Below are 27468 nucleotides of genomic sequence, written 5' to 3' on the forward strand. Positions count from 1 at the left end.
GACCAAATCATAATTACAGTCACCTGTTTCAAATCACATCGCTATTTAATTGTTTTACCTCATTACGAGCCCTAAATTACCTCCGTCCCAACTTTTTTTTGGAATGTGTTGCAGAACTGAAATGCAGGAATGGATGGATATTAACAAATGAAATGAAGTTGACCAACAAAACATGAAATATCTTGGGTTCATTCTGTCTGCGATGGAATACAAGTCAAAGTACATTTTTTAAAAATCACTGATTTCTTTTTTAATTGCATTTTCCACACCGTCTCAACTTTTTCTGATTTGGGGTTAAATTTGTGTGTGTGTGTGTGTGTGTGTGTGTGTGTGTGTGTGTGTGTGTGAAATATTCCAGGCAGATTCTACCGTAACTGGATCCATTAACCACTTGCCCACAAAATAAGAAATTTTTCTTGTCCTTTTTTCAGTGAGGTAATATTTTCAAGATTGAAAATATGGTATTTGGTCTTCTAAAACAGCATGCCATTTAAAAATACACTGAGTATATCAATAAAATATTTTTAAAGAATAAAGTTCTATTTCTTTGACATATCTGACAGACACAACTCCCATTTTAAAAATCACTTTCATTATCCCTGTTGCTATCGTCAGTGAATTTCTGTCAGATGACCTGACAATAGACTCGGCCATTATGGATCTTTGGTAGTTATCGTGTGGAAGCAGGCTTTATCATTTTTGGGTGTCAACAGATAGAGTTGAAATAGATTAACAGCGAAAAAACTACTTTGTTCACGAGAGAAGCCCACAGTTATTTTTAAAAAATGCTATCGTCAGTCTGTCAGTCAAATGCACCTGACGATAGCAAAATTCAAGCCCTCGCCACACACATGTTGACTGACGCAAAGAGGAAATTCTACTGCGCGTGATTTTTGTGACAGCAGACATTTACTTCCGGGCAAGACTTGGAGTTCTGACAGCTAGATTTCATCAAATAAATCAAGGTAAGATTTTCAGTCAGCTATCCTCATCTCATCTCATCTCATCTCATTATCTCTAGCCGCTTTATCCTTCTACAGGGTCGCAGGCAAGCTGGAGCCTATCCCAGCTGACTACGGGCGAAAGGCGGGGTACACCCTGGACAAGTCGCCAGGTCATCACAGGGCTGACACATAGACACAGACAACCATTCACACTCACATTCACACCTACGCTCAATTTAGAGTCACCAGTTAACCTAACCTGCATGTCTTTGGACTGTGGGGGAAACCGGAGCACCCGGAGGAAACCCACGCGGACACGGGGAGAACATGCAAACTCCACACAGAAAGGCCCTCGCCGGCCACGGGGCTCGAACCCAGGACCTTCTTGCTGTGAGGCGACAGCGCTAACCACTACACCACCGTGCCGCCCGTCAGCTATCCTGACGATTGAAATTTTTGACGATAGAAACATTGAGAATATATTTGTGCGTTCATATTTAAATTTTTCTGGAGGAAAACTATCGTAAGTTGAGATAAATCAGAGCCACTTGCGACCCTTTCAGCCGACAGGCCATTTCAATATGTTATTTCCCCGCGAAAGTGACACAGTCGTGTCTATCATCACTGTTCTGACAATTATTGTTGATATTTCAATTTTGAAAATACATTTTATCATTTTTATTTCAATATTTTATTTTATTATTTGGTTCTAGTGATGAGGTATTTAATATTATTACTAAATTTGTCAGATTAATAATGTAAGAAACAGTTTTGTTGCTATGAGTGTCTGTCAGAATATGATGGTAGATGTTAGTTTGTCTGTCAGATTTTGATGATAGAAACCGATGTGTTTCTATTGTCATTTAGCAGGTCTGTCATGTCAGGCTTTTATTAATTAGTTACCAGGACTACTGTCCTAAAATTTACTGTGAATGTCCAAGACCCCAAATGCTACTAGAAAAACTTAATAGAATGATCAAAATAATCAATTCAGCAATTTAAGGAGATGGGACTTAACTGGCCTCTGTTATGGTAGAATCTGCCTCCAGCTAGCTTCAGCTGCTACTCTGATAAATTTAGTCTCCAGTTTAGCACATGATCACAGTGGGAATGTCCACCAGGGGAAAATGTTGTAAAGCTGTGAGTAATAGCTCGTACAGTGTCACCCATTCAGAGGAGCGTTTCTGTTTTGGTTGTGGCTCCGCCCCCTGTTCTGTCATTCAGTTTGTTGCCTGAGTGTGTTCACCTGTTCTGTGTTACTCCATAATCAGTTGTGTACACCCTGATGTTTTATGTTACTGTTGTCTTCTTCATTATTTGTGTTTGGTATTTTTTTAGTTTCAACCCTGCTTGTGTTCTATACCTGTATCATTATATCGTTATATATGTGTATTTCGGTTATGTTATTATAATGGAAGGCCCATCGTTAACTATAAATAAGGATGAGTTTACAGCGACTCGGTGACTGGTGATGTGATGCATTCACGCAAGTATGTGTTAAGTCTGTTTATGAAAATTATTGCTCTCTCTCTTTCACACACACACACACACACACACACACACACACACACACACACACACACACACACACACACACACACACATGGAGTGTAGAGTGTTTATGAGTGTATGGTGATTCTCTGGCAGGAAGCGTTCTCTCTGAGCCACACACATGCTGCTATCAATCAAACTCCTGGGTCATGTGACCTGATATGATCTGTTAATGCTGAATGATGAAGTGCAATCTCTCTCTCTCTCTCTCTCTCTCTCTCTCTCCCCCCTCAATCTGTCTTTCTCTCTCTCAATCTGTCTGTCTCTCTGTCTCAATTTCTCTCTCTCTTCCCCCTCTATCTGTCTGTCTGTCTCTTGATCTGTCTGTCTCTCTCCCCCTCGCTGTCTGTCTGTCTCTCTCTCAATCTGTCTGTCTCCCTCTCTCAATCTCTTTCCCTCTCTCCCCCCTCAGTCTGTCTGTCTCTCTCTCTCTCTGTGTCTCTCTCTCTCATTCTTGTTCTCTCACTTCGACATTGTGTAGAATAGAAAAGAACTGTGCGGTTATGAACGTGTGGTTGTGTGTTAGAAGTCATGACAGAAACTGTGTTAGTAGCGGACGCATATTTTGCCTTAAACAGAAATAAACTGTGTTGTTAAGCACTAGAATTACAGCTCTGAACAGAACAGTGAGTGATGAATGAATAAATCAGTCATTAAGCAAAATAAGACACGCATTTTCCCCGATTTTGTCTGTTTACAGGTGCCATTAATTTTGCTCAGAAACTTGATTTACTCATTTTAAACCCTTTGTGTAAAAAAACAGACACAAAAACAGTCTGAATTCTGGCAATCTATCAATCGATTGAAGTTTTAACAATAAAACCAGCACTGAGATAAATATAATAACCCAAAAGAAAGTAATTAAGAAATAATAGAAAATAAAGATAAAAAAATCAAAAATATTTTAATAAATGTAAAATATGATAACATTACTGCACTATGTTGAGTTTCCCAAAAGCATAGCACAAAGATCATCGTTAAATGGTAGAGCGAGCAGCACAATGAACACTCTCTCTCCTAGTTAAGATGCTCTTAGTGTTAAGAGGCTTTTGGGAAACCCACCGCTGAGCTTTACTAATCACACACTGGCAGGTTTTCTCATTGTCCATGTTGTTCTCTTTGATCTAAACACACACACTTCGGATGTCTTTTTCAGCTGTGTGTGTGCGTGTGCATGTGTGTGTGTGTGTGTGTGTGTGTGTGTGTTTGTTTAGCTGCAGTTCCCAGACCCTCCTGAGGCCAAACACTTTAACACCTTGTGAGAGAGATGGCTGTTTGTAGCGTATTAACTGTCGCCGCAGTAAAGCTCCGAGTGATGACACAATAAAGCACAGGATCAGGACGAGAACCTTCACCTTACACAACAGCAGCGAGATCAACCCTGTCTCTCCTGTCATTCCTGTAACCACAGCTCTCAGGAATGTTCCGATATAATCAGATCTGTGATTTATTGTGATATTCATCACACAGTGTTGTCTCGGTGTCTATGAAGACTGCTTCATTGTTGTGCGCTGATTTATATTCAGCTTTTAAGATTTTGAACAGATTAATTTTCTATAAAGTAGCTCAGCTGCCGTGTGCTGGTTCTGATACAGGATTGTTTCTATAGTAACGGCTCGTTCACGGGGACTCGTACGGGATACGGATTTTTTTTTAAATTCTGTAAAGATGTTAATGTGTCTCTGGTGTCAGAGCTAAACCTGTAACAGTTTACTTCAGGACAGAGGAGTTTACATTTCTTGGTAAGACAACAAGCTGCTTTTATTACAGAGAGAATAAAGAGAGGCAGGTGAGGGACAGAACGTTTATCGCTGCTATAATGCACCCGAACACAGGAAATAACTCGTTCATGTATGAACTGTTTATAACCACATCCAGATTCTTTAGACTGCAGGACACGAGGTTTTACTGTGTATTAATATCACTTACATTAAAATATAAATGGTCCATGTGGAGGAATATCATGAGTAAACGAGTCAATAAATAAATAAATGAATAAATATTCCGATGTCCAGAAATGTTCATGTTCAGTCCGAAAATATTTACCAAAAATGATGGAAAATATAATTTCTGAAGCGCAAAATTTAAAAACAGTTCAGGACTGTTGCATGATGCAAGAAGGGAATAAATCCAAATTTCAAAAATAAACAATATGAAAAAAAATGAAATTAAATAAATTTAATTTAAATCAAACTTTAAAGTGCTCAGTAGAGACTGGCACAATATTTTACACATTGATCAATTCTTTTTTTTTTTTTTGGCCATTTTTAAATTTTATCATGTAGAACATTATTAAAGATTGACAGCAACAAATACTCCAGAGACGTTTATGTTCATTTTCAGCGATGCTCTAAACTGATTTCAAGGATTTACAATATACATTTTATATTTTCTTAAAGGTCCCATGGCATGAAATTTTCACTTTCTGAGGTTTTTTAACGTTAAAATGAGTTCCTCTGACCTTCTTAAGTCACCCCAGTGGCTAGAAATTTCATAATGTGTAAACCAAACTATGCCCAACATTTGAGAATGGCGCGTCAAAACGGCGCGTTGATAAACTCTTCCCTTTACTACGTCAGCAAGGGAGATGATCCCAACGCCCCCCCCTCTGGATTCCCACCCACTGTATGGATTGCCCGCCCAGTTGTAGTGAGGAGACCATAGAGGACACAACATGGCATCACCTAAGCGAGCGAAACATGGAAATTGCGCTGTACATGGATGTGACAACACAGAAAGGAGTCTGTTTTTACTGCCGACGGGAGAGCCCCTGAAGACGCAGTGGCTTAATTTTATTTACTCCAATAATATGCCGTCGAGTCTACCTAAGACGGTGTATGTTTGTCGGAAGCATTTTCCTGAGGAATGTTTCCACAACTTGGGACAGTACAGGGCAGGTTTTGCACATCAACTGTCACTGAAGCCTGGGTCCGTACCAAGCATCCCTGCCGCATCAGCCACAAACACCGAACAAGTAAGTGTATAACTGTTAAGTCGTTTTGCCGTGTTTTAAAATCGGTGCCACGTTAGCCTTGTAATGGCTACATTAGCTGTGCAGCTAACCGCTTCCTGCAGTTAGCCAGGTACTCTGCGCTACAAAACCAAAAAGCATGCAGCATGCTCTGTTATAATAGATAGATAGATAGATAGATAGATAGATAGATAGATAGATAGATAGATAGATAGATAGATAGATAACACCACTCCATCACTCCAACTCATGATATAAATGATACACGAGGTAAATGAAGAACGGTGATGGTAGCACTGTTTTTCCTTCAGACGTCATTGTTAATGAGCTTTAACTCGCACACACTCCGGACTCACAGTAACATCACTCGCACTTGCATACACACTCGGGAGAAACAGAGAAATGAGCTCTCGTGCACAGATGACTTCTTTTCTATTTATTATATTAAAATTCACAAAATATATCAAATTAAAAAAAATGAAATTAGTCATTGATCTATTCATTGATTGACTTATTTATTAATTTTCTTAATTACTGCTGTTTAAAATGTGTAAACTCCTCTCTTCTCTCCGTCTCTGCATTTCTGTCGTCTTCCATTTTTCAGCTGTAAAGTTTTCACTTAGTTTTCTTCGTCCGTTGTTCCTGTTTCTCACCTCTGTTTATTTTATGTCCTTTAAAGCCGCCTTGGAAACAGGTTTATTTGGAACCATTTTAATTTCTTAAAGTGTAAACAGGACATCTATCTTCATGAAATGAATTCTGAGACCTTTTTATGTTGGTCGAGTTTTTAAAGCGAACCTTTTCCTGAACCTTTTATAAAGAACCTCTGTGATCAGTTCCTGAAGGTTCCTTCAGTAGGACGAACCATTAAAGTGCATATCACAGGTAAATTCAGGAGCAGGATCAATGTAATTCTCTTATTTTATATTAAACTTTGGTCAAATATCTGTCACATTTTGCATTTTGTGCAATTTTTTTTACCTTGCGCAATACCAGAAAAATTCAGTTGAAATCAAGCCATTTGAGGCGAATTGGTCCGCCTCTGAAAAAACTTGCCATTTGGATTTCCCGGCAAACATTGATTTTCGTGACGTCGTGTGCGGGACGCCTCCTTCTGAATCCTACGTCAGCACTGGTTTGTTTATGAGAAAACGACCTGGTGGTTTTCTGCAAATTTCTTCAACGTTATCGTGTAATTATTAAAATGGTTAACAGATGTATCGTAGGAGGGTGTAGCAACACCAATCTCGATGGGATTAGTACTCATCGTTTCCCAAAAGACCGGACAATGAGAGAGAAATGGGAGCGCTTGGACTACACAGACTGTGCACTGAAACCGTGCAAAGCTCGCGCAGCCTGCTGGCGCTTCCGCAGGTGACTCACGAATCTGGCTCCAGACTCCCTTGGGATTTTTTTTCTACTGTAGACAGATGGCCTTGTGCAAAATTACCCTTCTGGATGAGTGTGTAAAGGGCCATACTTTCATATAAAAAAACCCACAAAATTAGTCCAGAATATCCACTTTAATATTCAGGGTTCTTCTATATTCAACTTACACACTGTATCTGTCCTCTGAGCACAGTGGTCTCTCAAACCTTCTCAGGATTGTTAACAGTTCTAGTTTCCTAAAATAAAAAATAAAAAAGTTTTATGGACGTTTTCTGGATGAAATCCCATCTCTGTTCCCTCAGAGGGACAAACACAAGAGCGTCTAATCAGAGGTTCATTATTAAACTCCTTTAATAAACAGATTGAGCTCCTGAAAAAGGGATTTTACTGAATTTTCCTTAGTGGAGAATCTTCAGGTCCTCCAGAGGAACCAGAAAAGGAACGGTTTGCATCTGAGTATAACGTTGAGAAGATGTTTTATTTCGGAGCAACAATAGGTTTGAAAGTAAGTTATATCATTTCAATTCATATGAGGAAACATATTAATAAAACTAACATCGTGTGTGTGTGTGTGTGTGTGTGTTTACTTCCTGATGATGATGAATGAGGAGCACTCCTCCATGCAGAAGTGTGAAACTGGGTGGGGTGTAAAGGGGGTGGTGGTGATGGTGAGGGTGTGTGTGTGAGGGCCAATAGGGCAGGCGGACTGACCCCGTAGTGGATGGCTGGGGCTATAAGAGCAGAGCCGCCTCAGATTCCTTTTTCAGCTCCTCTCTTCTCTCCTCCACAAACATGGACTCCTGGTCTTCATGTCACGACTCCGCGTTGATGTTCGACTCGTCGGTGAAGATGGAATCAGACGAGGATGAGCATGTCCGGGCCCCCGGGGGTCTCCACGAGGCCGGGAGCTGCCTGCAGTGGGCCTGTAAAGCCTGCAAGCGTAAAGCGAGCAGTGTGGACCGCCGGCGGGCCGCCACCATGCGCGAGAGACGCAGGCTGAAGAAGGTGAACCACGCGTTCGAAGCTCTGCGCCGCTGCACCTCCGCCAATCCCAGCCAGCGACTTCCCAAAGTGGAGATCCTGAGGAACGCCATCAACTACATCGAAAGCCTGCAGGAGCTGCTGAGGGAGCGGGTGGAGAACTACTACAGCCGAGAGAGCAGCTCCGAACCCGCCAGTCCATCAGCATCATCTACCTGCTCCGATGGCACGGTGTGTAACACCAGCAATCCCAAAACTCACTTCGACATCACAGCGTTTCATACGTAGTCTCAAATTTGCAGTTTGTTCCGACATTTTGTGATAAAAAACCTTAATCTTAATTAATTAAATTGCTATCTAGCAACTCTTAACAAAAGTCACATGACACTGATTTACAAAAAAGAGATAAATATATACAGTAATAATAAAAGTCTTAGATTTTTTTCTCATAAACTATCAAAATGTTTTTAAAATATACATTTTATTGCAGTATTAACGTATCATCAGAAAAGTATACTCGTTTTGATGTTTAAAAAAAAAAAGATTTAATCCAGAAAAGGAGAGGAACTTCCTGTAAGAAATAATTTGACACAGATTTTAATGTTCAACTTTTAGCCTTTATTTATTTCTAGCATAATTTATTATTTATTACGATATCGATGTGTATTTTTTCCCCACACAACTGAACAGAAATCATCACTTTAATTACACCTTTATATGATGCTTTGTTCATAAATTTAGCTCATTTAACTTGCTCTTATTTACAATTTATTTTATTTACATGGGTATTTAGTGCGTTATGACAGGATGTGAGGTGCTGCAGTGCATTGTGGGATTTCTGTACACTGTAGTGAACAGAAGTGTTCCTGATTTTAGGAATTTTTAAAAATGAATTTTTTTATTTAACAAAACTGATTTTTATTAAAACTATTTTATTACATTCTTCTACAAAAGTTTATTATTGTTGTGCCTTTTTTGTACAAAATACATGCAGTTTTTATTCTTAAAATGAAAGCAGTATGCGACGTCCACTGCGCACGCTGATCAATAGACGACACTCGCGTTACGTCTTTATTTATTTTTTATTTTGAGCTCTGTTTGCTTTAGTGTTGTTCTACACTTCGTTCCTCTTTCCAAACCCACACACTCAGCTGATGGAGGATTTAATAATCACCTGGTGTGGTGATTTAGCAAGAAAATAAGTTGGCGACCCTGATGCTGTGAATAAGATGTAAATAAACGTGACTCTCCATGGTGTCATGGTCTTTTTTTCCCTCCTCAGTGTTTGAACTGTGAAATTTTTTGCCCTTCTTTTCTCCCTGATAATAAATCTCTCTGCACATCTGTCTCCTTTTTTAATGCCAGCGTATTAGCTTACCGCTTCACCGCTTCACGTCTGGACTCTGAGGCATAAGATTTTATTAGCGTGACGTCCAAATCATCTTTATCGCTTGGAAACAATCCAAAGCAAAGAGATAAATAAAAAAAGTTACATCTATGTTAATATTTTACATTTCATTTATTTTCAGTTTCTTGGTTTTGTTGTGTTTTTGAATGAATCACCGCCATTTCAACTCACATTTTATTTTTTCTGTGAAATGTAAGTCGAGGTTTTAGGGTTTTTTTGTTTTTTTTTTCCCCCACTGAACTCTTTTTTACAGCCTAATGAAGCCTGAGCTTCTAATCCTCCGGGTTCCTGCCAGGACGTTCTGCTCATGTTCTCTCTCACAGTGTCGTTCTGCACGGTCCGGTATGGTTTTCACTCCGAGATCGATTCGGCACGCTCGCAGCTCAGCCTAGCGTGGGAGTTCCTCCTCCTTTCTCTTTTTTTTATTTTAATGACTGCTGTGAAATAAAGAAGCAACTGCTGAGGACTCTGTAAATCCACCGAGCATGACGACGCTTTTAAAAATGTGTTTAAAAAAAAGTGTCTCACTTTTAGAAGAAACAAAAACAGCACAAATACATTGAACAAGTTAATGATTCTATTCTATTCTATTCTATTCTATTCTATATATTTTCTATTCTTTTTTTATTTTTACAGAAATGCTTGGCTCAAGTATCAGTAATTAGAAATTGTTTTTATTTAACATTTAAAAATCACACATGGTGGTGTAGTGGTTAGCGCTGTCGCCTCACAGCAAGAAGGTCCGGGTTCGAGCCCCGGGGCCGGCGAGGGCCTTTCTGTGCGGAGTTTGCATGTTCTCCCCGTGTCCGCGTGGGTTTCCTCCGGGTGCTCCGGTTTCCCCCACAGTCCAAAGACATGCAGGTTAGGTTAACTGGTGACTCTAAATTGAGCGTAGGTGTGAGTGTGAATGTGAATGGTTGTCTGTGTCTATGTGTCAGCCCTGTGATGACCTGGCGACTTGTCCAGGGTGTACCCCGCCTTTCGCCCGTAGTCAGCTGGGATAGGCTCCAGCTTGCCTGCGACCCTGTAGAAGGATAAAGCAGCTACAGATAATGAGATGAGATATCAAACATTTAGAATTATATTAAAATTTCTGAATATTATACCTCCAATGCTACGTCTTTCCATGAGCTTTACAGTGCCTTGCAAAAGTATTCACCCCCTTGGTGTTTGTCCTGTTTTGTCGCATTACAAGCTGGAATTAAAATGGATTTTTGGAGCGTTAGCACCATTTGATTTACACAACATGCCTACCACTTTAAAGGTGAAAATTGTTGTTTTATTGTGACACAAACAATAATTAAGATGAAAAAACAGAAATCTGGAGTGTGCATAGGTATTCACCCCCCAAGGTCAATACTTCGTAGAACCACCTTTTGCTGCAATTACAGCTGCAAGTCTCTTGGGGTGTGTTTCTATTAGTTTAGCACATCTAGCCACTGGGATTTTTGCCCGTTCCTCAAGGCAAAACTGCTCCAACTCCTTCAAGTTAGATGGGTTGCGTTGGTGTACAGCGATCTTCAAGTTATGCCACAGATTCTCAACTGGATTGAGGTCTGGGCTTTGATTAGGCCATTCCAAGACATTTAAATGTTTCCCTTTAAACCACTCCAGTGTAGCTTTAGCAGTATGTTTAGGGTCATTGTCCTGCTGGAACGTGAACCTTCACCCCAGTCTCAAACCTCTGGCTGACTCAAACAGGTTTTCCTCCAGAATTGCCCTGTATTTAGTGCCATCCAGCTTTCCTGTCCCTGCAGATGAAAAACATCCCCACAGCATGATGCTGCCACCACCATGCTTCACTGTAGGAACAGTGTTCTCAGGGTGTTGGGAAGCGTTGGGTTTGCACCACCCATGGCATTTCCCATGATGGTCAAAAAATTTAATTTTAGTCTCATTTGACCAGAGAATCTTCTTCCATGTGTTTAGGGAGTCTGCCACATGCTGTTGGGCAAACGCCAAACATATTTTCTTAAGCAATGACTTTTTTTTCTGACCACTCTTCCATAAAGCCCCGCCCACTCTGTGGAATGTACAGCTTAAAGTGGTCCTATGGACAGATACTCCCATCTCCGCTGTGGATCTTTGCAGCTCCTTCAGTGTTATCTTTGGTGTCTTTGTTGCATCTCTGATTAATGCCCTCCTTGCCTGGTCTGTGAGTTTTGGTGGGCGGGGCCTTCTCTTGTCAGGTTTGTAGTGGTGCCATATTCATTCCATTTTGCTATAATGGATTTAATGGTGCTCCCTGGGATATTCAAAGTTTGGGATATTTTTTATAACCCAACCCTGATCTATACTTCTCCACAACTTTGTCTCTGACCTGTTTGGAGGCTCCTTGGTTTTCATGTTGCTTGCTTAGTAGTGTTGCAGAGTCAGGGTCCTTCCAGAACAGGTTGATTTATACAGACATCATGTGACAGATCATGTGACACTTTGAGTGCATACAGGTGAATCTTAATCAAATAATTATGGGACCTATGAAGTGAATTGGTTGGACCAGCTCTTATTTAGGGGTTTCATACGAAAGGTGGTGAATACTTATGCACACTCCAAATTTCTCTTTTTTCATCTTAATTATTGTTTGTGTCACAATAAAACAACAATTTGCACCTTTATAGTGGTAGCCATGTTGTGTAAATCAAATGGTTCAAACCCTCCAAAAATCCATTTTAATTCCAGCTTGTAATGTGACAAAATAGGACAAACACCAAAGGGGATGAATACTTTTGCAAGACATTGTAATTAGTAATTAATGATCTTTCCACTTGATATTATGAATATTGTGATAACGCGAGGCGGTCCTGTGCTCCTCTCCCTGCTGATGTGTGTACTGCTGATGTGTGTACCGCACTGTGTGTATGGATTGGAGGTGCCGATGTGAGTGGCAGCCTTTCTGTCCATCTAGCATGTTTGTTTTATTCATTTTTGCACATTCTTTTAACTCTTTTTTAAACTCTTTTGACACACTTTGTATGGTATTTTACTCTAACCTATGTATATGACTTTTTCTCCTCAATGGAACAGCAGCAGCAAACTTTTTTTTCAAGAGATCAGCTGCTTGCACTATGAAGAAATGCCAGCAGTGTTTACCCTATACCAGAGGAACTGAGGCGGAACTGCTGAGGCTGCAGAGCCGGCGCTATGGTGAGAACTAGGCGCCTGGAGAAGCGATGGGGGTACAAGCCCTCTATTCCATCGGTCATGATGGGAAATGTGAACTCGCTGGCTAACAAGACTGATGAGCTGGCTGCCCTGGTAAGGAACCTGAAGATCTACAGGGAGTGCAGCTCATTGTCCTTTACCAAAACGTGGCTAACTAGCAACATCCTGAATGCTAATGTGGATCTATGAGGATTTACTACTGTAGGGACAGACAGAGACATCAAACTGTGTGGCAAGCACAAGGGTGGGGGTCTCGTACGCTTCATCAACAACAGGTGTGCAACCCGGGGGCATGTCACAGTTAAGGATAAGTTAAGGATATGTTGCAGGGACATTGAGCTGCTGGTGGTGACTCTCCAGCCATATTACATGCCTAGGGAGTTCTCGCATGCCATTATTGTGTGTGTTTACATCCCCTCACAAGCAGTTGTAGAAACTGCGTGTGACATCATCTACTCCACAATCGTGAGGCTTCGAACTAAACACACAGAGGCTTTTATGGTGATCTCTGATGATTTCAATAATGTTACACTAGATTCCACCCTCTCTGACGTTCACCAATTTGTGGACTGTCCCACCAGGACAAACAGGACAACAGACCTTATGTATGCCAATGTGAGAGATGCATACAGTGCCACCCCCCTGACCCCGCTGGGAAAATCAGACAACAACCTAATCTTTCTCCAGCCAAAGTACAAGCCACGTGTGCAAAGGCAACCCACAACCACACGCACCTTCAAGAAGTGGACTCCTGAGGCAGAGGAGGCTCTGAGGGGCTGTTTGAGTCTATGGACTGGATCGTGCTACAGGATCCACATGGTTAGGACATAGAGGAGGTCACACACTGCACAACTGACTAGCTCAACTTCTGTATGGACGCTGTGGTCCCCACAAGGACTGTATGCTGCTTTCCAAATAATAAACCTTGGATTAGCAGTAATGTCAAGGACCTCCTTACTAATAATAAGAGGGCGTTTAAGGATGAAGACCAGATGGAACTGTAGCATGTACAGGGTGAACTCAAAGTCAGGCTGAAAGAGGCAAAGGAGTCATACAAAAGGAAGGTGGAAAAAAGCTGCAAGAGAACAACCTGAGAGAGGTCTGGGATGGCATGAAGACTATTATGGGATGCGGGAGGAGCAGCAGCACGGCAGATGGTGATGTGGTGAGAGCAAACCAGCTCAACCACTTTTACAACAGGTTTGATAGCCCTGCTGCTGCTGTCTCTGCCACTGCCACTGCTGCAGCAACCACCCCAATACCTCACCCACCAGCTTTTACCACTGCTGATGGCATGGCTAACACCCCCACACCTCCCCTGTTAACCGCTGGTGACTGTCCACTTCGCACACACCCATCCCCATCACATTAGCCATCAGACACCCCTGAGGCCTCCACACCCCCCACCATCACCACAGACCAGGTCCAAGGAGAGTTGAGGAGACTATGCCCCAGGAAAACAGCTGGCCCAGACAGAGTATGCCCTAGAATGCTCAAGGCCTGTGCTGTGGAACTGGGAGAGCCACTTCAATATGTCTTCAACTTGAATCTGAGACTGGGGAGGGTACAGTACCTACACTGTGGAAGACATCATGCCTCATACCGGTCCCAAAGAAGGCACACCCCAGTGAACTCAATGACTCCAGGCCTGTTGCCCTTACATCACACATAATGAAGACCCTGAATGGCTGCTGCTCTATCTCCTAAGACCCCAGGTCTGCCATGCACTTGATCCACTGCAGTTTGCCTACCAGGAGAATGTGGGCATGGAGGATCCCATCCTCTATCTGCTACACAGGGTATACTCTCACCTGGATAAAGGGAGCAGTGCTGTGAAAATCATGGTTTTTTTTTTATTTCTACAGCACCTTCAACACCATACAACCCCTTCTACTGACAGACAAGCTGTTGCAGAGGAGAGTGAATCCGCACCTGGCGTCCTGGATAACAGACTACCTCACAGGAAGATCTCAGTTTGTCAGACTGATGGACTGCACATCTGAGACTGTGGTCAGCAGTACTGGTGTGCAACAGGGAACTGTGCTCTCCCCTGTCTTGTTCACCCTGTACAGTGCTGACTTCAAGTACAACTCTGAGTCATGCCACATGCAGAAGTTTTCCAATAATACTGCAATAGTGGGGTATATTAGGGATAGGCAGGGGGGTGAGTACAGGAGCCTGGTGGAGGACTTTGTGAAATGGTGCAGGACAAAATACCTGCAGCTGAACACCACCAAGACCAAAGAGATGGTGGTGGACTTCAGGAGGTCCAGCCCCCCTCTGCTACCAGTCTCCATCGAGGGGGTCAATGTGGAGGTAGTCAGGACATACAAATACCTGGGGCTGCATCTGGATAATAAACTGGACTGGTCAGCGAACACCAATGCACTCTACAGGAAGGAACAGAGCTGATTCTATTTCCTGAGGTGGTTGAGGTCCTTCAACATCTGCAGCAGATGCCTCCTAATGTTTTACCAGTCTGTCATAGCCGGTGTCCTCTTCTATGCTGTGGTGTGCCGCGGAGGCAGTACTAGGAAGAGCGATGCTGGGTGACTGGACAGGATGATGAGGAAGGTTGGCTCTGTTGCTGGCATTGAGCTGGAGCCCTTGACATCAGTGGCAGAGAAGAGGACCCTGAACAAGCTGATGTCAAGAATGGACAATGACCGCCATCCCCTGTACAGTATATTCACCAGACAGAGAAGCATGTTTAGTGGCAGACTTCTGTCACTGTCGGGCTCAACAGACAGGTTGAGGAGGTCCTCTGTCCCCAGGTCCATTCAGATGTTCAACTCAGCACAGAAGAAGGTGGGGTAGGGGGTGGGGTTCTTATTTTTTTTAACCTTGACTGTCTGTATTGACCTAAATTTTAACTTGTTTTTATCTTTTAATTCTAGTATTTGCTTACAGAGTATTAAAGGATTTGTATACTTAATTTCTATTGCTGTTTACATTTATCTATTGGTATATTGTGTGTTTGTATTTTGTAGCAGATAGAGTAATTGCACTGGTATATCCTTGCATTGTTCACTTTTTTGCACTACCACCATGGTACACATTCTCTTCTACCATTGCATCCTATTGCACCACTTCCACTATGCACACTGCTTAGAATCTGTAATCATCACACAATTGTCTTCTGTGAGTGTATTTTTTTTTTTTTTTTTTTGCATTTGGATGTATGTGTGTGTCATATAAGCTACTGGATGCCTTAATTTCCTTTGAGATGAATGAAGTATCTATCTATCTATCTATCTATCTATCTATCTATCTATCTATCTATCTATCTATCTATCTATCTATCTATCTATCTATTGCCATATATATTGTTGATGTGTGTACCACTGATGTGTGTACCGCTGGTGTGTGTATTGCTGATGTGTGTATTGCTGGTGTGTGTATTGCTGATGTGTGTACCACTGATGTGTGTATTGCTGGTGTGTGTATTGCTGATGTGTGTACCACTGATGTGTGTATTGCTGGTGTGTGTATTGCTGATGTGTGTACCACTGATGTGTGTATTGCTGGTGTGTGTATTGCTGATGTGTGTAACACTGATGTGTGTATTGCTGGTGTGTGTACCGCTGATGTGTGTACCACTGATGTGTGTACCGCTGGTGTGTGTATTGCTGATGTGTGTACCACTGATGTGTGTATTGCTGGTGTGTGTATTGCTGATGTGTGTACCGCTGATGTGTGTACTCCTGATGTGTATACTCCTGGTGTGTGTACCGCTGATGTGTATACTCCTGATGTGTGTACTGTTGATGTGTGTACTCCTGGTGTGTGTATTCCTGGTGTGTCTACTGCTGATGTGTGTACTGTTGATGTGTGTACTGCTGATGTGTGTACTCCTGATGTGTGTATTCCTGGTGTGTGTAACGCTAATGTGTGTACTCCTGGTGTGTCTACTGCTCATGTGTGTACTGCTGGTGTGTGTAACGCTGATGTGTGTACTCCTGATGTATCTACCGCTGATGTGTGTATTCCTGGTGTGTGTACTGCTGATGTGTGTACTGCTGGTGTGTGTAACACTGATGTGTGTACTCCTGATGTGTGTACTGCTGATGTGTGTATTCCTGGTGTGTGTAACGCTGATGTGTGTACTCCTGGTGTGTCTACTGTTGATGTGTGTACTCCTGGTGTGTGTAACGCTGATGTGTGTATTCCTGGTGTGTGTACTGCTGATGTGTGTACTGCTGGTGTGTGTAACGCTGATGTGTGTACTCCTGATGTGTGTAACGCTGATGTGTGTACTCCTGGTGTGTGTAACGCTGATGTGTGTACTGCTGATGTGTGTATTCCTGGTGTGTGTAACGCTGATGTGTGTACTCCTGATGTGTGTACTCCTGATGTGTGTACTCCTGGTGTGTGTAACGCTGATGTGTGTACTCCTGGTGTGTGTAACGCTGATGTGTGTAACGCTGATGTGTGTACTCCTGGTGTGTGTAACGCTGATGTGTGTACTCCTGGTGTGTGTAACGCTGATGTGTGTAACGCTGATGTGTGTACTCCTGGTGTGTGTAACGCTGATGTGTGTATTCCTGGTGTGTGTACTGCTGATGTGTGTACTGCTGGTGTGTGTATTGCTGATGTGTGTACCACTGATGTGTGTACCGCTGGTGTGTGTATTGCTGATGTGTGTACCACTGATGTGTGTATTGCTGGTGTGTGTATTGCTGATGTGTGTACCACTGATGTGTGTATTGCTGGTGTGCGTAACGCTGACGTGTGTACTCCTGATGTGTGTACTCCTGGTGTGTGTAACGCTGATGTGTGTACTCCTGATGTGTGTACTCCTGGTGTGTGTAACGCTGATGTATGTACTCCTGATGTGTGTACTCCTGGTGTGTGTAACGCTGATGTGTGTACTCCTGATGTGTGTACTCCTGGTGTGTGTAACGCTGATGTGTGTACTCCTGATGTGTGTAACGCTGATGTGTGTACTCCTGATGTGTGTACTCCTGGTGTGTGTAACGCTGATGTGTGTACTCCTGATGTGTGTAACGCTGATGTGTGTACTCCTGATGTGTGTACTCCTGATGTGTGTACTCCTGGTGTGTGTAACGCTGATGTGTGTACTCCTGATGTGTGTAACGCTGATGTGTGTACTGCTGATGTGTGTACTCCTGGTGTGTGTAACGCTGATGTGTGTATTCCTGGTGTGTGTACTGCTGATGTGTGTACTGCTGGTGTGTGTAACGCTGACGTGTGTACTCCTGATGTGTGTAACGCTGATGTGTGTACTGTTGATGTGTGTACTGCTGATGTGTGTACTGCTGGTGTGTGTAACGTTGACGTGTGTACTCCTGATGTGTGTAACGCTGATGTGTGTACTCCTGATGTGTGTAACGCTGATGTGTGTATTCCTGATGTGTGTACTGCTGATGTGTGTATTCCTGATGTGTGTAACGCTGATGTGTGTACTCCTGATGTGTGTAACGCTGGTGTGTGTAACGCTGATGTGTGTACTGCTGGTGTGTGTAACGCTGATGTGTGTACTCCTGATGTGTGTAACGCTGATGTGTGTACTCCTGATGTGTGTAACGCTGATGTGTGTACTCCTGGTGTGTGTAACGCTGATGTGTGTACTCCTGGTGTGTGTAACGCTGATGTGTGTACTTCTGGTGTGTGTAACGCTGATGTGTGTACTACTGGTGTGTGTAATGCTGATGTGTGTACTCCTGATGTGTGTAACGCTGATGTGTGTACTCCTGATGTGTCTACCGCTGATGTGTGTACTGTTGATGTGTGTACTGCTGATGTGTGTACTCCTGGTGTGTGTAACGCTGATGTGTGTATTCCTGATGTGTGTACTGCTGATGTGTGTATTCCTGATGTGTGTAACACTGATGTGTGTACTCCTGGTGTGTGTAACACTGATGTGTGTACTCCTGGTGTGTGTAACGCTGATGTGTGTTCTACTGGTGTGTGTAACGCTGATGTGTGTACTCCTGATGTGTTTAACGCTGATGTGTGTACTCCTGATGTGTCTACCGCTGATGTGTGTACTCCTGATGTGTGTATTCCTGGTGTGTGTAACGCTAATGTGTGTACTGCTGATGTGTGTACTCCTGATGTGCGTATTCCTGGTGTGTGTAACGCTGATGTGTGTATTCCTGGTGTGTGTAACGCTGATGTGTGTACTCCTGGTGTGTCTACTGCTCATGTGTGTACTGCTGGTGTGTGTAACGCTGATGTGTGTACTCCTGGTGTGTGTAACGCTGATGTGTGTACTCCTGATGTGTCTACCGCTGATGTGTGTACTCCTGATGTGTCTACCGCTGATGTGTGTACTCCTGATGTGTCTACCGCTGATGTGTGTACTCCTGATGTGTCTACCGCTGATGTGTGTACTCCTGGTGTGTCTACTGCTGATGTGTGTATTCCTGGTGTGTGTAACGCTGATGTGTGTACTGCTGATGTGTGTAACGCTGATGTGTGTACTGCTGATGTGTGTAACGCTGATGTGTGTAACGCTGATGTGTGTACTCCTGATGTGTCTACCGCTGATGTGTGTAACGCTGATGTGTGTACTCCTGGGGTGTGTAACGCTGATGTGTGTACTCCTGATGTGTGTAACGCTGGTGTGTGTAACGCTGATGTGTGTACTCCTGGTGTGTCTACCGCTGATGTGTGTACTCCTGGTGTGTGTAACGCTGATGTGTGTACTCCTGATGTGTGTAACGCTGATGTGTGTACTGCTTATGTGTGTACTCCTGGTGTGTCTACCGCTGATGTGTGTACTCCTGGTGTGTGTAACGCTGATGTGTGTACTCCTGATGTGTGTAACGCTGGTGTGTGTAACGCTGATGTGTGTACTCCTGGTGTGTGTAACGCTGATGTGTGTACTCCTGATGTGTCTACCGCTGATGTGTGTACTGCTGATGTGTGTAACGCTGATGTGTGTATTCCTGATGTGTGTACTGCTGATGTGTGTATTCCTGATGTGTGTAACGCTGATGTGTGTACTCCTGATGTGTGTAACGCTGGTGTGTGTAACGCTGATGTGTGTACTCCTGGTGTGTCTACCGCTGATGTGTGTACTCCTGGTGTGTGTACTGCTGATGTGTGTACTCCTGGTGTGTGTAACGCTGATGTGTGTACCGCTGATGTGTGTACTCCTGGTGTGTGTACTGCTGATGTGTGTACTCCTGGTGTGTGTAACGCTGATGTGTGTACCGCTGATGTGTGTACTCCTGGTGTGTGTAACGCTGATGTGTGTACTCCTGGTGTGTGTAACGCTGATGTGTGTACTCCTGGTGTGTGTAACGCTGATGTGTGTACTCCTGATGTGTGTAACGCTGATGTGTGTACTCCTGATGTGTGTAACGCTGATGTGTGTACTCCTGATGTGTGTAACGCTGATGTGTGTACTCCTGATGTGTGTAACGCTGATGTGTGTACAGCACTGTGATTTTGTACATGGAGTTTTACAGTGCTGTTCGTTTCCCCACAGCCGGACTGCAGCCCGCTCTGGTCTCAGATCAGTTTGAACACCACTGCAGTCTACAGTTACGAAGGTCAGAGCGGTGAGTTAACTGTGACATCATCACATTTAACACACTGTGTTACACTGTAGTGCATTATGTAGGGTACAAGGGTGTGAATTGGGACACACACTAGACCGAGTACCAGGAATTTGGCATGAGACTGATTAGCATAGACACTGATTAGCACAAAACTGACTGATTAACATCAAACTGCCTGACTAGTATAGAAACTGATTAGGATATAGACTGATTAGCATAAAACTGACTGACTAGCATAAAACTGACTGATTAACATAGAGACTGATTAGCATAAAACTGACTGGCTAGTATAAAGCGTACTGATTAGCATAGAGACTGATTTGTATAAAATTGACTGATTAGCAAAAAGACTGATTAGCATAGAGGCTGATTAGCATAAAACTGCCTGACTGGAATGAGAGTGACTAGCAGAAAACTGAGTAGCATCAAGCACTAGATTGATTGCCGTGAATGTGTCACCGAGCATTAGAGGGATTTAAAAGTGACTGAAATAAAACTGAACTACACAACGCTAACCTAAAACTAGCATGAGACTGATTAGCATAAAACTAAACAACATGCAGCTAACTAAAAATTGACTATAATAAAATGAATCCTTTACGGCCCTGATATCACAAACACTGTTTTTCTGAACATTATCACATGTTTCTGCTTTTCAGTCTGTCCTGTTCATCCTTCTCCGCACCAGCTTGTGTTTTTTTTTTAATATTTTCATCCTGGCCAGTTGACATAATGGTTAGCATGAAGTAGCATCTTGAGTCTTGTGTATTTTGTGCCAAATAAAAATTAAAATTGATTTTAATTCAAATTAGATTAGTGTAACCGGTTCGAACGTGTGGGTGGAGCACAGAGGACGGCAGGACAGAGATCAGGTGTAACAAAAGGCTTTATTGCCACACTTTTCAGTCTAACAATATTTCGGAACATACAGAGACACACACACTAGCGTCTCGTCCAGGGAAGCTCCCCTCTGCTCTCGCTCTCCCTCCTTAAATAGGGCGCGATCACTGGGAAGACACACAAACACAGGTTAATTGCCGTCAGGTGTAGTGATTCTGCCACTTACCTTCCCTGACTCCGCCCTCCTGTCACAGACCGGCGCTTGACCACGCCCCCGCTGCCACATACCCCCACCGCCCGACTCAGGCCGGGCGGCCGTCCGGCCTGCTGCTGACTCCTCCCCCCCTTGACGGGAGAGGAAGTCCGCCACGACCATCTGCGCCCCCGGCCTGTGGACCACCTTGAAATTGAAGGGTTGGAGTGCCAGATACCAATGGGTGATCCGCGCGTTGGCATCTTTCATGCGGTGGAGCCACTGGAGGGGCGCGTGGTCCGAACAGAGGGTGAAAGGGCGCCCCAGCAGGTAGTAACGGAGGGCGAGGACCGCCCACTTGATCGCCAGACACTCTTTCTCGATCGTGCTGTAGCGCCCCTCACGCACTGACAGCTTCCTGCTAATGTACAGGACGGGGCGGTCCTCCCCCTCCACCTCCTGGGACAAAACCGATGTTCGAGGTGTCTCTGCCAGTCATTACTATAGATGATAATATCATCCAGATAGGCGGCCGCATACGTGGCGTGAGGGCGGAGGACTCTGTCCATCAGCCGCTGAAACGTAGTGGGTGCCCCAAACAGCCCAAACGGAAGGGTGACGAATTGGTGTAAACCAAACGGTGTGGAAAAGGCCATTTTGTCTCGGGATAGTGGAGTCAAGGGGATCTGCCAATATCCCTTCTTCAAATCCAGCGCCGAATAAAAGTGAGCAGTGCCTAGTCGATCGAGCAACTCATCAATACGAGGCATCGGGTACGCATTGAATTTAGACACCGCGTTGACTTTTCTGTAGTCCACACAGAACCGGACCGACCCGTCGGCCTTGGGTACCAAGACCACCGGGCTGCTCCAGTCACTGTGGGACTCCTCGACAATGCCCATTTCGAGCATGGTCTTGAGTTCTTCCCAAACCACTTTTTTTTTGTGTTCGAGTAATCTGTAAGGGCGGCTACGCACTACTACCCCCGGGGGCGTCTCTATGTGGTGCTCGTTGGCATCTTTCATGCGGTGGAGCCACTGGAGGGGCGCGTGGTCCGAACAGAGGGTGAAAGGGCGCCCCAGCAGGTAGTAACGGAGGGCGAGGACCGCCCACTTGATCGCCAGACACTCTTTCTCGATCGTGCTGTAGCGCCCCTCACGCACTGACAGCTTCCTGCTAATGTACAGGACGGGGCGGTCCTCCCCCTCCACCTCCTGGGACAAAACCGCCCCCAGCCCTCTGTCCGACGCATCAGTCTGCAACACAAAGGGGAGAGAAAAGTCAGGGGAGTGTAAAAGTGGCCCCCCACACAGTGCAGCCTTCACTTCAGAAAAAGCCCGCTGGCATTGCTCCGTCCACTGGACCGGATCTGGTGCCCCCTTTTTAGTGAGGTCAGTCAGCGGGCTGGTGACGTCTGAATAATTAGATATAAACCTACGGTAATAGCCAGCCAGCCCCAGGAACTGCCTCACCCCCTTTTTGGTCTTGGGCCTCGGGCAGGCCTCAATCGCTGCCGTCTTATTAATTTGGGGACGCACCTGCCCGTTGCCCAAGTGGAAGCCCAGATACCGTACTTCCACCCGCCCAATCGCACACTTCTTTGGGTTGGCTGTGAGCCCCGCTCGTCTCAGCGACCTAAGGATGGCCCTCAGATGTTCGAGGTGTCTCTGCCAGTCATTACTATAGATGATAATATCATCCAGATAGGCGGCCGCATACGTGGCGTGAGGGCGGAGGACTCTGTCCATCAGCCGCTGAAACGTAGTGGGTGCCCCAAACAGCCCAAACGGAAGGGTGACGAATTGGTGTAAACCAAACGGTGTGGAAAAGGCCATTTTGTCTCGGGATAGTGGAGTCAAGGGGATCTGCCAATATCCCTTCTTCAAATCCAGCGCCGAATAAAAGTGAGCAGTGCCTAGTCGATCGAGCAACTCATCAATACGAGGCATCGGGTATGCATTGAATTTAGACACCGCATTGACTTTTCTGTAGTCCACACAGAACCGGACCGACCCGTCGGCCTTGGGTACCAAGACCACCGGGCTGCTCCAGTCACTGTGGGACTCCTCGACAATGCCCATTTCGAGCATGGTCTTGAGTTCTTCCCAAACCACTTTTTTTTTGTGTTCGAGTAATCTGTAAGGGCGGCTACGCACTACTACCCCCGGGGGCGTCTCTATGTGGTGCTCTATGAGGTTGGTGCGACCGGGCAGGGGCGAGAACACATCCGAAAACTCGGTCTGCAACTGGGCGACCTCCGTGAGTTGGGTCGGGGAGAGGTGGTCTCCACAGGGGACCAGAGTGGTGCGTGATGCCAATGCCCTCTTTTGAACCTCCGGTCCCAGCTCCGCCTTCTCCGGAACCACTGACACCAACGCCACGGGGACCTCCTTGTTCCAGAGTTTAAGCAGGTTGAGGTGGTAAATTTGTAGTGCCCCGCCCCTGTCTGTTCGCCTCACCTCATAGTCGACGTCCCCGACTCGCCGTGTGACCTCAAAGGGCCCTTGCCACTTGGCGATCAATTTGGAACTCGAAGTGGGCAACAGTATGAGTACTTTATCTCCCTGGGTGAACTCTCTAAGGCACGTACCCTTGTTGTACAGGCGGGCTTGCCATTCCTGGGCCTGCCGCAAACTCTCCTGGGTTAGGTGGGTAAGCGTGTGGAGTTTTGTGCGCAGGTCCATAACGTATTGAATTTCGTTCTTGCTTTGTGAAGGTCCCTCCTCCCAATTTTCCCACAGCACGTCTAGGATGCCGCGTGGCTTACGCCCATATAATAATTCAAACGGGGAGAACCCTGTGGAGGCTTGGGGAACCTCTCGCACTGAGAACCACAAGGGCTCGAGCCACTTATCCCAATTACGTGCGTCCTCACTTACGAATTTTTTAATGATATTTTTGAGGGTGCGATTGAACCGTTCTACTAAACCATCCGTTTGTGGGTGATACACACTGGTGCGGCTCGGCTTAATCCCCAATAACCCATACAGTTCGTGCAGTGTCCGTGACATAAATGTAGTGCCTTGATCAGTCAGAATCTCTTTTGGGATTCCAACTCGGGAGATGACGCGGAAGAGCGCCTCTGCAATACTGCGTGCTGAGATATTGTGCAGAAGCACTGCTTCCGGGTATCGTGCTGCATAGTCCACCAGAACTAATATAAAGCGGTACCCTCGTGCTGACCGATCTAATGGCCCGACGAGATCCATCCCAATTCTCTCAAACGGGGTCTCGATCAATGGAAGAGGGCGCAAAGGCGCTTTTGGAATGGCCGCTGGATTTGCTAATTGGCATTCGCGGCATGCCGTACACCACCTACGAACATCGCCGTGAATCCCCGGCCAATAGAATCGGGCCATTATTCGGGCTAGTGTTTTATCCTGCCCTAAGTGTCCAGCCATGGGATTAAAGTGAGCCGCCTGGAATACCAATTCCCGGTGGCTCTTTGTAATTAAAAGTTGCATGACTCGCTCTTTATTTTGAGTGTCCTGCGTCACTCGGTATAACCTATCCTTCATAATTGCAAAGTAGGGGAAGGACGGGGTGGCGTTTGGCTGGAGCATTTGACCATCGATTACTCTCACTTGGTCAAACGCATGTCGCAGAGTCTCGTCTTGCTATTGTTCTAATGGGAAATCCGCAAGGGATTCCCCAATAGAGAGAGGAGGAGCCGGCAGCTCCTCACTCTGACGCGGAGATGATGTAGACGGCTCCGTGACAGCTGCTCCCGCCAAAGCGACACCGGGACCTCCCCCTGTCAAATGGCAGGACCCACTCTTTACTAGGCGTGTCATTAACCCCCGAAATCCCGGCCAATCCATCCCCAAAATTAAAGAGTGGGTAAGGCGAGGATTAACCGCCGCCTTCACTATAGATTTTTCCCCTCTGAAAAAAATGTGGACCGACACCAAAGGGTAGCTGTGAACATCCCCGTGCACACACAACACCTTCACCCCCTGTGCTCCCCCCAATGCCTCGTTTTGCACCAGGCTTTGGCGAATTGAGGTCTGATTACAACCCGAATCCACCAACGCCTGATATTTAGCCCCTTGGATACTCACCGGTATGCGATACGCTCCGGCCCGATCGAGGGTGGCCTCTGGCGCGTCGGGGATCCGAACCACCGCGCCCACTTCCATTGCCGTGCACTGTTGTTGAAGGTGGCCCGGCTCCCCGCAGCGCCAGCAAACCGGCCCGGGCTTTCCCTCTGCACCGGTGTTCTGGGGCTCACTCACCTGAGGGGGGGAGAGAGAGACACAGAAAGGAGAAACGGGAGGGCACCGTGGGTGCGGCGGGCTGGCTGGGGTGGTGCCGGCCCCCGTCTCCACGGTGGGGGAATGGGGCGAGGACGGGACACAGAAGGAGGGGAGAGAGAGAGAGAGAAGAGGAGAGAAGAGTAGATGTCGTCTGCTGTCCTGCCGCCAGAACAGCCTCCAGATGATCCTCTGCCAGCTCGACTGCCTGATCCAGCGACGCCGGGCGGTGGCACTGGACCCACTCCGCGGTTCCTGCTGGTAAGCGGGCGATGAACTGTTCCAGCACCACCTGGTCGATGATCCCCTCGGCGTCGCGATCGTCGGCCCTCAGCCACCACCAACAGGCGTCCCGGAGCTGCTGGCCGAACGCGAATGGCCGGCCGACTTCCTCCAAGCGCAGAGCGCGGAAGCGCTGGGGCTGTTGCTCTGGCGTGCGCCCCACGCGCTGGAGGACGGCCCGGCGGAGGTCCGCGTAGGCCAGCCGGCGGTCGACGGGGAGCTGTAGCGCGGCAAGCTGTGCCTCTCCCGTTAGCAGGGGGAGGAGGCGCGCCACGCGCTGCTCCATCGGCCACCCCGAGGCTTCTGCGACCTGTTCAAATAGCGTGATGAACGCCTCGGGGTCGTCCTGCGGGCCCATCTTGGTGACAGTGAGGGGAGACGGGCCCGCGGCCGGAGCGCTGGTGGATCCCACCGACGCGAGGAGGTGCCGGAACGCCTTGCGGTCTTCCTGCTGGGCCAGCACCAGGGCTTCGAAGCGGCACTCTTGTCCCTTCCGGAGTGTGACGAGCGCCTGGTGCTGGCTTTGCTGGGCCGTGGCGAGGGCGTGGACCAGGTCGGCGAACGGGGAGGACTCCATGGGGCTGATCGGTTGGTGCTCCACTCTGGTCCCGGGTTTCAGTACCACTGTAACCGGTTCGAACGTGTGGGTGGAGCACAGAGGACGGCAGGACAGAGATCAGGTGTAACAAAAGGCTTTATTGCCACACTTTTCAGTCTAACAATATTTCGGAACATACAGAGACACACACACTAGCGTCTCGTCCAGGGAAGCTCCCCTCTGCTCTCGCTCTCCCTCCTTAAATAGGGCGCGGTCACTGGGAAGACACACAAACACAGGTTAATTGCCATCAGGTGTAGTGATTCTGCCACTTACCTTCCCTGACTCCGCCCTCCTGTCACAGACCAGCGCTTGACCACGCCCCCGCTGCCACAATTAGATTAGATTTTGGTTTTAAAATTTGCTAGACAAGTTGCCATGGATACGGATTAGCATGAAACAGTGACTCCGATTTTTTTTTAAATCTTCATAGCCATAATCCCATAATGTGCTTCATTGTCTTTTTGGACTGTCTCTTTTCGCAAGTTATGAAACTTGCTAGCATGACTAGCGTAAAACATGCCTAGCACCTTTATTCTTTATGGCTTTATTATAAATTACGTTGCGTAGTTCCTGCCTGTTTATGTAATTAGAATTAACTGAGGGATTGTTTTGCTAGCATGGCTGCTGTGGGTAGCGATTAGCATGAGACAATGACATCATTAGCTTGACATAGTGACTAGCGTCCTTACTTGCTAGCTGTATTTTCCAGGTTGTTGTGTATTTAAGTGTCTTGTTTGATGTGTGCTTTGTTTGTTCCATCGTTTTTGTAGCGATCGGGATGGACAGAGCTGCTGGATCGACGAGTCTGCAGTGTTTGTCCAGCATCGTGGACCGCCTGTCCTCGAGGAACACGGACGCTCTGTCCCCGAATCCCTGTGAGTCCCAGTGCAGCACTCCGGAAAGTCCGAACACACTCGTCTACCACGTCCTGTGAGAGCAACAGAGACCTGCCGTGTGTGTACACACACCTGGAGCGGAGCAGTGTGTATAAAACCCTGCTACAGTAATCTACAGTATCATTTTAGTATGATTTTAAACCACTTAAAGAGGACACACACACACACACACACACGTAAGTTTATTTACAAATATAATTTTGCAATGAATAAAAGGTTTTTTAAATACACACTGATTTATTAAACATGTTTTTTATGAGGGCGGCACGGTGGTGTAGTGGTTAGCGCTGTCGCCTCACAGCAAGAAGGTCCTGGGTTCGAGCCCCGGGGCCGGCGAGGGCCTTTCTGTGTGGAGTTTGCATGTTCTCCCCGTGTCCGCGTGGGTTTCCTCCGGGTGCTCCGGTTTCCCCCACAGTCCAAAGACATGCAGGTCAGGTTAACTGGTGACTCTAAATTGAGCGTAGG

General features: G+C 45.8%; 2 protein-coding genes across 3 annotated transcripts in view; one reads left to right on the forward strand and one right to left on the reverse strand.

Moving 5' to 3' along the window:
* The window catches only part of rps16 (ribosomal protein S16), a 457927-nt gene that overhangs the window by 65631 nt on the left and 364828 nt on the right, over positions 1-27468 (reverse strand). The gene's annotated exons all lie outside the window — the stretch shown is intronic.
* On the forward strand, positions 7648-27259 carry myf5 (myogenic factor 5). The gene is made up of 3 exons (XM_060903546.1): positions 7648-8067; positions 19866-19938; positions 26878-27259. Exons 1-3 carry the CDS (start codon positions 7648-7650, stop codon positions 27039-27041), a joined length of 657 nt encoding a protein of 218 aa, XP_060759529.1. The 3' UTR covers positions 27042-27259.

This window comes from Neoarius graeffei, chromosome 21, assembly GCF_027579695.1.
Source record: "Neoarius graeffei isolate fNeoGra1 chromosome 21, fNeoGra1.pri, whole genome shotgun sequence".
NCBI classification, from domain to species: domain Eukaryota; kingdom Metazoa; phylum Chordata; class Actinopteri; order Siluriformes; family Ariidae; genus Neoarius; species Neoarius graeffei.

What these genes read in the sequence shown, in the direction of transcription:
- myf5 (XM_060903546.1), top strand. Translation starts at nt 7,648, where the DNA reads ATGGACTCCTGGTCTTCATGTCACGACTCCGCGTTGATGTTCGACTCG. An exon ending in CTACCTGCTCCGATGGCACG is followed by an intron (nt 8,068 to 19,865) that starts GTGTGTAACACC and finishes GTTTCCCCACAG; the next exon opens with CCGGACTGCAGCCCGCTCTG. An exon ending in CAGTTACGAAGGTCAGAGCG is followed by an intron (nt 19,939 to 26,877) that starts GTGAGTTAACTG and finishes TCGTTTTTGTAG; the next exon opens with CGATCGGGATGGACAGAGCT.